The sequence below is a fragment of the Sceloporus undulatus genome, chromosome 2, assembly GCF_019175285.1.
Source record: "Sceloporus undulatus isolate JIND9_A2432 ecotype Alabama chromosome 2, SceUnd_v1.1, whole genome shotgun sequence".
NCBI classification, from domain to species: domain Eukaryota; kingdom Metazoa; phylum Chordata; class Lepidosauria; order Squamata; family Phrynosomatidae; genus Sceloporus; species Sceloporus undulatus.
The window spans coordinates 229,975,562-229,988,435 of record NC_056523.1 but is presented as its reverse complement, the minus strand read 5'-3'; the positions used below and the strand labels follow the sequence as shown (position 1 = coordinate 229,988,435).

The following is a 12,874-nucleotide window of genomic DNA, read 5'->3' as shown; positions in this document are numbered from 1 at the left end:
TTTTTTCTGAGGTTGTCTCCCATTCCACTAAGGTTCTTGGCCTTTGTCTTGCAGTCATGAGACTGGAACTCTATAGGCAAAAAGCAACTGGAGTAGGGAATGAATTTTTAGCAGGCACAGGAGAAAGGCTGAGTATTCGCCCCCATTTAGATTGTATTTCCAGTGAACCCTTGAAGTTGCTTTTCAGTGGGGTACCATATGGATTGGTTTACAAATGCTTTTCAGTGAGTACCCAGGGCTGTCATATAACTTTAGATATAGTTATATTGTTATAGTTATAGTTGTTATAGTTATACAACAACTCCATTTAGTAATGGCCATAGATGCATTCAAGGGTAATAGGAAGTTTCAAAGCCTTAATTAAATCAATGCAAATGGGGGGGGGGGGGAGACTCATAGAACCAGCAACCTGAGTTCTGGCTCAGTTTTGCATCAAAGTTATCAGTTGGTGGAAATGCATCTTTCTTTTGCCCCATAATCATCTCTGATCAAAGGGTTTTTTCTACTTTTACAACCCTGCAAAATATATTAGCTTACTGATTCCCAGACTCTAGCCTTCCAAGTATTTTGGGCTTCAGTTCCCAGAATCCCAGGCCATTTACCAAGATGGCTGAGGCTTCTGGGAGCTAAGTCCAAAACACCCAGAGGACCAGAGTTTGGAAATCACTTAGCAAGACACATGTGCTCTGCACCTCATAAAACATCTTTAAAGTCTTTTCAGGAGATATCAGTCTTTGAAACAGACCTTGGAGACAATATTGACTCATCTTGTTTTTCAACTACATGTTTATTTTCCTCCTTTTCCCCCCAGACAACTCTGAGATACAACATCATCCTTCCCCAGAAATCTTCTGGGTTTTTCCTCTCTGTGCAGACTGCAAATGCCTCTTGTTCAGACAACTTCCAGAAAAAGTTTACCATTACCATCACAGCCAGGTATCTCTGATGTATCAAGCAGTGGATAGGCTCAAAATGGCTGCTGTCTCTGTGTGTGAACAGCTCAAACAGATAACAGTGCTGAAGCATCTGGGATGTGCAAATCATTAATTTGAAATCTATCTTCTGGGTACCTGTAAGAATGCAAATGCTAATGAAGCATGGGGAATAAGGAGTTATGCCTTAACATGCATCCCAGACATTCCTGTTACCACAAAGCACCATAGTCCAGTAGTCATGTATGTTGTTCCCCCTTGTGGCACTGAGGCTCTTAAATGGTATCTGTACTGCAGTTTATGACTACAAGCTTGCTGTCAAATTACCAGGTTGTCATCAATGACGATGATATGTGACTTGAAACCACATATCAATTAGTAATGTACCCAGCAGAGTTTTTTTTTTCTAGAGGTAAGATAATCTTTCCAAAGCTGGTTCCAAAGAGTCTTGGGGCGAGGAAGCAGAATAATCATGTGGCTGGATGCTTTCCTTTGTGTTTTTCCAGATATAGGTATATCTCAGTTATCAAAATAGATATATTCCTGGGCATTCTTTAATGGAATAAATAGTATCCGAGGCAGATGTAGCATAGGAATAGATTCCCACATCACAAAAAAAGGAGAGTACTTCAACAATTTTCAGAAAATGTTTTATCCCGAACAATTTGCATATGTGAAATGAAACAACCAGGTCAGGTAAGCCTTGCATAAGAAAACAAAAACATACCAAACCTTCTAGAGAACACTTCAAGGCTTCTTCTGACATGCATTCAGGATTTTTTTTATTATGGTGATTTCGCTAGCCTCCATTTATGATTTCCATTTTATGGCTAAACATCTATGTTGCTCTTGGTTTCCAAGCTGCAGGGAGCTGGGGAAGCAAATGTATCTGCTTCCTCCTTTTCTCTCTGTTTTACTAGTCACACAAGGTTAGTAAGGGATTCTGGAGGCAGCTGCTATTTAACTTTCCTGTTGCAAGGAGGCACCCACAGCTATGTAGGATCAGCCAGAACAGAATCCCATCCTTTCCCAGCTCAAGCTTTATAATAATAATAATTTTTATTTATACCCCGCCTTTCCATAAATATGATCAAGGCGGCTTACAATGATCAAGGCGGCTTATTGCATTGTTTACAACAGATGTGTTGCAGCAACTTGATACTTATAGTCTATGTTCCCCATCCCTCCTTCACCATCCTCCCAGTGCTGATTCTGCTATTAAAAAAAACCACATTTTCCATCTAGATAGAGAATGAGGAGGAAAAGGTATGGGCTGAGTGTGTATAAAAAGACTTTGTAAAAAGGAGTTTCTTTGTCAGAGACTTTGTTAACAGAGGTATACCCGCATCGTGGGTCCACAAGTAGTGGTCAGTATCACTTAACAATTTAGTCATTACATTTGTTTCATTTGTGATTTCTGTATGCTTTCTAGGGGGCAACATGTTACTGTCTAGTTTTTGGGGCAATATTGTCTCTGTCCAAGAAACCACGCATTTGGTACACCAGCCCAAACTGTATGGCTGGGGGAAGAGTCGCCTATTATCAGGAGTAGGGTCAAACACCTCCATGGCTCCCATTCAACCTGGATCACTGTGGGATAAGTGGCTTTAAAACTGAGAGTAGATTCCCTGCCCCAAGTGTAACAAAAAGGAGAGGTATCCTTTGTATATTGATACTCCCAACAATTTGAGCTAGATGTGGAAACGAAATAAGGGGCAACACATTTTTCCCCCTAACTGTCACCTTTGATTTAGTTTTGGGTAATGTAAATGAGTAAAAGACTGATGCAAATGACTGCACAGTTATGCAGAGCAAAAGAGAATAGAAGAGACAGATGGATAACAACAAATGAATCATATGCAAAATAGTTGGCCTCTGCATGATTGCAAGTAAAAAATGGGTCTGTGTGTCAGGGATACAGGTGCATATTTGACATTTTCAGGTTTGATTAATATTGTTTCTCTAGGTCCTGCAGTGTGATACTGCCAGTAGTTGATGATAGAGTCACACTGAAGGGCCTAGAGATTCCTAAAGAAAACATTTCTCTAAGCGTTTGTAGGTCCTCCGGTGCAATTCTATGGTCAGCCTCTGCTGGATATTGGCTGTAGAGCTGTGCTGGAGGAACTAGAGATTCCTGGAGAGAAGTTACCTTGAATATAAAAAAGTGGTTTTTATTTGCAAGGGTTTTTTTCCCCTCACTTTTGCAAGGGTCCTGTGCCCCTAACCCCACCAAATGTAGAAAGCTCGTTGTAGTACCCATCAAACAAAAAAACAAACAAACAAAAAACAGAGTTACCAAATGACTAAATGCACTGGGAAGTACAGAATTTGTATATCACCATGACAAGTATTGTCATAAAAAGGATGTGTTGAACCTTTGCAACCCAACCAAAGGAAGAGGTTGGTTCACATTTCTATTTTACCAAACTTTTGGAAAATTTCTTGCCTTGATGTTTCTCCCCAGAGTCTGATATTATCAGAAAAGTACATGTAGAATAACAGTGGCCAACACCTTTGCACCTGAAGAGATTTTTATGACTTACGAAATCACCAGAATTAAGCTTGGGGTGTGGACTCAAGTACCGCAGCTCCAAAAAGTAGACAATGTGCAAAACAAAAGTTTCAAGGGAACAGTTCCAAACATACTTAGGAAATGAATGAATCTTGCAATATAAGGAGAAGGTACAGTGTACCCGGCAAAAGCTTTGGTCTAGGAATCCATGTTTATTTATTCCTTCTTCCTTTTCAGTTACACTGGAAAGCGCAATAGCTCCAACATGGCCATAGTTGATGTAAAGATGCTCACAGGATGTGTACCTGACCAGTCTTCTTTGCAAAAGGTAAAGAATAATTGATGCAAAAGGAGTGCCGGGGAGTGAAATGGATCATACCAGGGCATGAGGACATAAAAAGATAGCTCTGGGGCAGTGCAAAAACTAGATTTGAAAGCAGGACCAATTAAGATTGTTGGCTCTGTTGCCATTTAGCAGGAACTGTACACCTAGGGATGGCTAGCCTCTCACCAGATTTAAGGGATTATGAACATCGGGCAAAGACAGTTTTGTTTGTTTTGTTAAAGATAACTCCAGGTCAAACTATAGCATTCATATTCTGATCATGGTTTGCCATTCTAGGAAACAGAATCCTGATCTACATAGGCCACTGGTCTGATTTGGTGAAACTCTTGTTTTCCTAAATATTTAACTACTAACATTATTTAACATATAGCTGTCTTGGCCATGTAGCAAAGTACAATCAAAACAGAGGCTGGATGACCATCTGTCGAGGATGCTTTGACTGAGAGTTCCTGCATGGCAGGGGGTTGGACTGGATGGCCCTTGTGGTCTCTTCCAATTCTATGATTCTACAATCACATCCAAAATCCACAAAACAGGGATACTTTTATTGGCCAACCAAACTGCACAAAATACACGTTGTAAGCCAGTGGCTCTTTGAAAGCGTGCATTTTGGTTGGCCAATGAAGATATTCACTGTTTTGTAGGTTTTGGATACTAACATTATTGTGTTTGTTGTTATAGTTACCAATAGTATTGTCTTTTCTGTTCTGCTACTTTAACATCTTCCTTCCTTCCATCCATCCTTCCTTCCTTTTGGGAGGGGGAGAGTTTAATGTATTTTTCTAATCTGGAAAGCTAACTTGAGTGTTTTTTCAACTAAAGGTAGGGCAAAAATAAGAAAACAGGTGGAAAATAACAAACAAACAAGCAAACTAAACCACCCTTAATGCAAATTCCACATGTATTAAATAGGTATTGCTGCGTGGAGTCTGTAAAGCATTGGCCTCACTAAGCTTTAGAAAGCAACTGGTGTCATACTTCACTATAGCTTAGAATGGCTGCTAAGAGCTGTCCTTTATTTCCTTGTTTGTAGCTTCAAGATGACAAGATTCTGATGAAGGTGGAAACTAAAGAAAACCATGTCATTTGTTATCTGGAAGAAGTAAGTATTGCTCGTATATGGGGCTGCCCGATTTACAGGGCCGGCCCAGTAACTTTGGCCAGCGCAGGGTGGTTCATGCTGCGCTCTGAGCCCAGGAGGCGGCTTGTGGGCCTGCGTGGTGCAGGGCGCTTCTGGACTCCAACTCCCAGCAACCGCTGGGAGCAGAAGTTGCCTTTGTCCGCATGGGCTGGGGCCAATTCCTGGACTTCAACTCCCAGGAGAACCTGGGAGTGGAAGTGGCCCCTGACTGGTGGGTTGCGGGTGGCTCCTGCAACTGGATCGGCCAAGAGGCAGGCCGCCCATGCCTCCTGGCCAATGTTCGGTGGAGAGGCCCATTTAGGACCTTTCCGGCTCGCGCTCAAAACCATTTCCACTACTGGCTCCCTCCCTCCCCAGGGGGCGCTTTACTGTCACAACTTTTGGGAGGTGGCAACATAGATCTTGGATCTGTTGGGTGTGGTTCCCGGTGCTGCGGAGCACTGGGTCGGGAGTCTCATCAGACCTGGGGGTGCTGATGATGTAGTGATGCCACCAATGCGGAGGCGGCATCGAATCAGTGTTCCCCAGTGACAAGGGGTGAAGATGTGCAAATACGCATAATCGGCTCCCTAGGTGGCTGGCACTTTGAGCTGGTTCCCCCCTCTGTTGTCCCAAGGCCTGGTCGTGACCAGGCATTCGGTTCATTGACCAACACGGGTTGGTGGATGTCAGATCCAGACCTTATGCTTTCAGGCCAACCCTCTTCATTTATTTGTTTGCTGTAATTAATAAAGTTGTGGCCTTTTTCTGCCAATTTGTTGTTTGGTGTTTCTGTCCACCCCCCTTTGGCTTCCTCAGCAACTGTTGCTTGATTTGTGGATTATTCACTTGGAAAGAAAACTGACCACTCCTCTGTATTCTTATTTCTAGCTTTTTTCCAAGGAAACAAGGTTCAGTTTCACAGTTGTGCAAGATCTTGTTGTTTCAAATCTCAAGCCAGCTTCAGTGCGTGTTTATGACTACTATGAAACAGGTAGGTTTTGGAGGACTCATATGTAACAGGACTTTGACAGACCAGATTAGGGGCACAGACTGGAATTTACCCCTCTGTGTTGTACATTATGGCAGTATGTACACTGGTGAAAAACCTAGCTACCTCCAATTTGATTCCAAGGGGAAAGGGACTTTAATTTAATTCATTCGTTCCCCTCTCCCAATTTTTTTTCAACATAGGATTATGTTTAATCTAATTAATTTTCCACAGCATTTGTGAGATGGATTACATGAATAATACAGTATATTATTTTCTCTAGATGAGACTGGTGTTGCTGAATACAAGTTCCCTTGCAGTACAGAAGATTCTTGAGTCTCTTGATATTTTTGGCATGGTAAGTTGGAAAACAGGCACACCAGACATGGAAGTGGAAGCCAGACTAACAATATCATGTTTCCTGCTTCTTGATATTTCAAGTAATCAAATGTTTCTTGATATTATATATGTTTCTTGATATTTCAGGTAGTCAAAATGAGCTATCCTATAAACTCTGAGAAAGATTATAGCATCTTTCTGCTTAAAAGATGTGATAGCCTGGAAGCCTTTGCTTTTCCCTTAAATTACTGAGAGTTCAAAGCATACAGGAGGTAATGGCATCATTAACATACGGAAAGTTGATTTCATGTTCCAGTCTTTCTTTTCACTTGTAAAAGCATACCAACAAAAGTGACATATAGACAACAGATGAGTGAAATAAAAAATATGCATTAAGGTTGTGGCCATCATGTGAGACATGGTGGCTTAGCAGTTAAGATGCTAACTCTGACAACCACAAGGTCAGCAGATTGGCAGTTCAAAACCAAAGCACTGCACGGCAGAGTGAGCTCCTGTCACTAGTCCTAGCATCCTAGATTTAAGCATATGTGGACAGCAAACCCCCATTGTACCCAATGCATGCAGATGAGCCACCATTAGGAACAGATCCTGTGGTCCCAATGGCAGTGCTTGCACACAGTAATGTCACCATTAGAGAAAACAGGGGCTTACCTGAAATCCTGTTGTCCCTAATGGCAGCGCACACACCGCCATTGAGGACAACAGGGACTGTTCCTAATAGCATCATGGCTGTGTGCATGCTCTGCCATTGGGAACAACAGGACTTGAGGTCCCACAGTTTTTTGAATCTGCAGGGGTCCAGAATCGACCCCCCATAGACACTAAGGTCCCACTGCAACTTTGCCAGCACTTCTGTGCAAAGTTTGATATTCAGGATTTTTTTCCCTTAAGTAAAGTAACAATGCCTCAGTCATTCATTTTAATTGTATGAGTCTCAGAGGCTGTACAAACGGGTAGTAAGTGCTTGCATCAGGGTGGCATGGGGGCATGGCATTTGGACAACACATGCCCTGATGGTATCCTGATGGTATCCCGGCATCACACCATCCACCTGACCACATGGCAAAAGGACTACCAAAAAATGGTACCGTGGCAGCAAAAAGAAGCGGCATTTTATTACTTCTTTTCGGCCCAGAAAAATGCTGGATAAGGGCCACAGCATGCAGTTGCCGCAGCCTTGATCCTGGACTCAAAGGGATGGTGCAGAGCCACTCCTTTGGGGCAGTCTACTTCGCCCCTTAGTCAAAGCAATTTGCATTACTCACTTAGGTGCAGGAGAGGAAGGGGTAAGGAAGAAGAAGGAATCCAGTTTTAAGGATAAACACTGGCCATCCTTCCTTTGCTAGATGTTGTGGAAGGGAAAGACTGCTGAGTGTTTTATGGCCCTTACCAGTCACCACCAGAGGATCCACTGTAGCTTCAAATCATGAAAGTATATCTATGCACACGTGATTCGTGTGCACATGAGGTTGTACGTATGCAAACACAGTTACAGTAGGATCACCTGAACAACTTTATATTCTCCATTTTAATTGTGTTATTCTCAATCAAGGCATTTTTAATTATTCCATTGGGCTTCGGGAGGAAAAGGGGAGAGGAAATCCCATTCTAAAGATAACCACAGGCTACCCCTCCTTGTTAGACAAATGGAATTTTATGGTTTACACTGCTAATTGTAAGAAGAGGTAAGGAGGGAAAAACTGCTGAGTGTTTTATAGCCCTCAGGGATTTGTCTGGAATGACTTGCTTCTCTGTGTGGGACAACCAACATCTATGGCTTCATTGGGAATGTTGCTGTCCACAGAGGAGCAAGAGGCATAATATAATTTCCTGCTTCCCCTTCAGGGACAGGAAAGCTAAATAGAGAAATTTAAATAACTAAAGATGAGATTTAATACAATTTTAAACTATGTTTTTCACTGTCTTGCTGATTTACATCTATGGCTTCATTGGGAATTGGGAACTGCTAAATTGTACACTGCTTTGCATGCCTTCAATAGGAGATGAGCTCAACAGCAGTAGCAACAACCATAATATAACAATGACAACAAAAGGTATAATAAAACAAAATGAAAAATCCACTAAAGTGTGATACAGTCGGCCCTTCTTATACATAGATTTTTTATACATGGATTCAAGCATACAAGGTTTGAAAATGTTCAAAAAAGGGATAAATTTCAAATATCAAACCTTGATTTTCCATTTTTATAAGGGACACCATTTTGCTATGTCATTATATTTAATGGGACTTGAGCATACACAGATTTTCTTATACACTGGGGATTTTGAAACCATTGGTACCAATGTAGCCTCTAGTTTCATTTTTCATGAGGAGTGAGATACACAGCTCACAAGGAGAAGATGGCTCTAGCCTCGTTCCTACTTCTCTGACAGACAGGTTCTAAACCAAAACTTGGGAAAGTTCCTTTTTTATGCTACAATTTCCAGAATCCCCTAGCCAAAAATGGCCACTGTCTTTGAATGCTTAGGAGATACTGGAAACTGTAATTTACTGGCCTTGCTGGCTGGGGGACCCTGGAAATTGTAGTCGAAAAAGAAGCTTTTCCAAGTTGTCCTCTTAATTCTATCTTCCTCCAGTCTGGGAGGCATACGAAAATCACACAGCCAAGCAAAATATTTCTGGATGAATGAAAACAAAGGCTGTGACAAGGCCCTACACAAAGAAGCATCATGGACTTGAGACAGCTCAGTTTGGACAATAATACAAGTAGATGTAGTTGATCAAGAGAGGACTGGATCCCTGCTCATGTATTCTTTCAGTGGGGGAGCTGTAATTTCTGTCTTCATGTGCAAGTTCTTTAAAATCAACAAGTGTTATGTATTTCATATTACAAGGACTGTATTTCAGTGTTTGTGCCCTGAACATCTATAAGTAACCCCTAGATTTATCCTCTTGAATGGAATTGGTTGCTTTTAACTCAGTCACTTTACTACAATAACGGTTTTATTTTTCTTGTTTCCCTAGGTTCTGGAGAAATACAAGGCCTAAGACAAAGTTATGCCATGGCAAGGCATGGCAGGGGGTTGGATGGCCCTTGTGGTCTCTTCCAATTCTACGATTCTATGATTCTAAGGCGTAGTACCTCTGCAACTAGATCAAGGAGAATTGTTTCAGGGCAGCTTTCTAGCTGGAGGTTTTGCAACTTGGGATAATTGCACTACTTTGAAATAAAATCCACTGATTGTTAAAGTTATCTGCCTTATCTTTTATCTAATTAATTCAAAATGAAAATCATATAAGCCGGTCCCTTTTCTCTCTCTCTCTCTGGCCTGTTACAGACTGCCAAAATAAACTGCTTTGGGTCTCTTTGGAGGTATGCTATTTAAATGATGCATGGGTCCTAAGAGTCCGGAGGTCACGCCAAAGCCACACTCCATTCCTAAGCACTGGAGTGCAGCTTTGGTGCAGCTTCCGGATTCTTAGGGTGCATGCATCATTTAAACAGCATACCTCCAAAGAGACCCAAAGCAGCTTTATTTTGGCAGTCTGTAACAGGTCTCTCTCTCTCTCTTTTTAATCTTATTCTGTCTGATTTTTCCCCTTGAGGAGTTTCCTATGAAAGAGAATAATTGAGCCTACATTTCCTAAATCTTCCTACTTCTGTTCATTAAAGTAGAGCACAAGGAAGGACCGTGTGCAACTTAGCATTTTATAACCCCAAACATTCCTAAGAAAGAGAAATGATGACTTGTTGAAATCCCAAAATAACAAAACATCAGTGAATCTATGCCTAATTTTTCAGGACAATTGTTGGCAAATGGCATGCTGGCAAACTGAGCAGTCACCAAAGATAAATATTTGACAAGTTGTATGATGCAATAATTAAAAGTGTAGGCGTAAGGTAGCTGAGACCAATCAAAATTCTGACTTTCTATCTGGAATATTTTGAAAGTTGCCTTCAATCCAGTGTTGGGGGAAGGTGGGAAAGAGACTAGCCATGCCACATTAGGACATCCGTGCCAATATTTGCAGATCCTGCTGGCTCTGTGTGGAGGAAAACTAAAACACATACCCAGGAAAGATGAATTGAGATCAGAATTACACAATCCCTTCACTGATTGGAGTGATAGTGGGAGATAGACGTTGTATTTATGTTGTCAGTATCAGATGCTATAGATGTGATCTAACATTATTTAGTAAGCAAGAATCATACCTTTTGACTCTGCATTAGTATGAAGAGTATGAATGGGGAGACACTGGTTCAGGTACTGAAGAAGAGAAGAAACCTCAGTAGTGCCCAGGAACTGATGTGTTTTCCATCCAAAGATTTATTCTCATGTGCAACCAAACCATTTTAGTAGGGGAGCAATTTATAATTTTACCACCGAGAAGGGGAACATGTGGCAATCGAGATAATGTTGGACAGAAACTCCCATCATCCTGCATCATTGGCTATGCTCAACAACATTTGGAGGGACAGACTTTTCTGACCCTTCTCTGTCTGATAATTATTTTTGACTCACAAACATGGACACGGAAAGGATATGTTTGGAAAGTGAAAGCAGTGGAGAGTAAATGATTATAGTCTTTCAATGTTGACAGGTCCCCCAATCAAAATACATCCACTTTTGTTTGGTGTTCTGCAGTATATACCTTGGGATGCATCCAGAGACCAGGTGAAGGCTACATTATCAGAGAGGAAATTTCCCAAGAAGCCTAGATGTTATGCAGCTGTACACACGATTACATACAGCTGCATTAAATCTAGGCTTCATGAACAAGAAGGGGGAGGATGACCTTGTTTTTGTTACCTAGTCTTTGCAGAAAGGGTTGGTTTCCAGGGGCAATGGCCATGGGTATTTGCAGGTATTTTGGATCAATTATTAATCCAATTAAATAAGGTGCAAATCCAGGATCCAAGCCCTAACTGCACAGTTCTAATATATTTCCTTCTCTATACACCGATTCCTGGCCTTCAGAGAGAATCTCATCCCATGACCAATCCAGTACTATTCAACATCTTTTTCATTGGTTTGGATTATGGCATGCTTATCAAATTTGCAGATGACACCAAATTAGGAGGAGGTGCTGTCACAGAGGACAGGATTAGAATTCAAAATGATCTTAATAGATTAGAAAGCTGGGTCAAAACTAACAAAACTGTTAGTATGTTTAGCCTGGAGAAGTGATGGTTAAGAGGTGATATGATAATCCTGACTAAGTATTTGAAGGGGTGTCCTATTGAGGGTGGAACAAGCTTGTTTTCTGCTGCTCCAAGAGTCTAGAACACAGAGCAAAGGGTGCAAACAACACGAAAAGAGATCGCATCTAAACATCAGGAAAAACTTCCTGGGAGTAAGAGTTGTTCGCCAGTGGAAGACTCTCTCAGAGGGTGGTGGCATCTCCTTCTATGGGTTTTTTTAAAGAGGCCAGATGGCTATCTGTCAGGGGTGCTTTGTTCATCCGTTTCTGCATAGCAGGGGGTTGGATTGGATTGTGGTATTTTCCAGCAATAGGAACCTATGATTCTATGGGATGGCAAAATGGGCTATCACCCATGGAAACAAAGCTGCTACCCATCTGTTAACATGGTTGCCATGTTTATGCACTCTGAAAAAATGTTTTCTCCAGTCCTGTCACTCTACAAGGTGTTCAACTTCTCCCATCCCTTCACTTTCCTCATAGCAACCTCACTTTATCTCAGAACATTGCAGATCTCCCTGCACCCTTTAGCCACTGCTTTACAGGCAGTGTTGTTCTTGGACAGAGGAGAAGGGAGGCCCAGCTTTGTTTTGTGGAACTCTTAGGATAAGGAGTGTCTGTGCCTGACTGCCTATGGGTGCACTGAGGTCACTATTGGGATGAAGGGAAATTACTGACACAGGATTTTACTCAGCAATCCCATGAGGGCCCCATGAAGGAGAAACAGTGCCTGGAAGAACAGCTGTGTGGATAAAAATTGAATATCTGCACCCTTATGCTATTATGTTGGGACAAAGTACTAGTGCCTGGCATGCACCATAACAATACCTACGGAATCGCCTCTTCCCATATAATAAGCTCAGGTCCTCTGGCGGACATTTACTCCAGTCAGCCAGGACTAGGTTGCAATAGGGAGATTTTCTAAGTCCAGGAAATTTAAAGTCCATTTGCATCTCAACAGGGACCTCTGCTTTCCTGGACTTTAAAAATCTCCCTATTGGAGCATGGCCAGAAGGAGGAGGAGCCTGCCTGCAAAAGATACCCTCCCCATCATAACATCTTTACTAAGGAGGACTGAAACAACATGCAGGCATCTAACTAATATCTCCAATTGTGGGTTTTTTTCTCCTGTTTAATTTGTAACATCTTGCCTGATGAAGAAGCCCATGGAGCTTCAAAAGCTTGCAACAAGTATATTGTGCAATTCGGTTAGCCAATAAAGATATCACTGATGGATTTTTATTTGTAATTGTTAAATGGCCAAGTCAGCTATCCCTGTATATATATTGCAAATAAATACATAAATACGACAGGGTCCCTGTTTTGTAGAAGGCTGTCTGTGTGGCTTGGAGCAGTTTCTGCTTCTCTCCATCTTTCCAGCAAACATCCTCTCCCTGCCTCCTCTGGCTTTTATCCCATTCTGCCCTGCAAGCTGTTTGCAAAGGACCA

General features: G+C 41.8%; 1 protein-coding gene across 1 annotated transcript in view; it reads left to right on the top strand.

The window, feature by feature from the left end:
• Nucleotides 1–9,476, top strand: part of LOC121920608 (ovostatin-like) — a 72,754-nt gene extending 63,278 nt beyond the window's left edge. The window contains exons 24-29 of the mRNA XM_042447737.1: nucleotides 533–936; nucleotides 3,682–3,772; nucleotides 4,824–4,892; nucleotides 5,802–5,904; nucleotides 6,185–6,259; nucleotides 9,248–9,476. Of these exons, the coding sequence (XP_042303671.1) occupies nucleotides 533–936; nucleotides 3,682–3,772; nucleotides 4,824–4,892; nucleotides 5,802–5,904; nucleotides 6,185–6,237 (720 nt within the window). The 3' untranslated portion in view covers nucleotides 6,238–6,259; nucleotides 9,248–9,476. The remainder of the gene's footprint in view (nucleotides 1–532; nucleotides 937–3,681; nucleotides 3,773–4,823; nucleotides 4,893–5,801; nucleotides 5,905–6,184; nucleotides 6,260–9,247) is intronic.
• The last annotated feature ends 3,398 nt before the right edge of the window (nucleotides 9,477–12,874 follow it).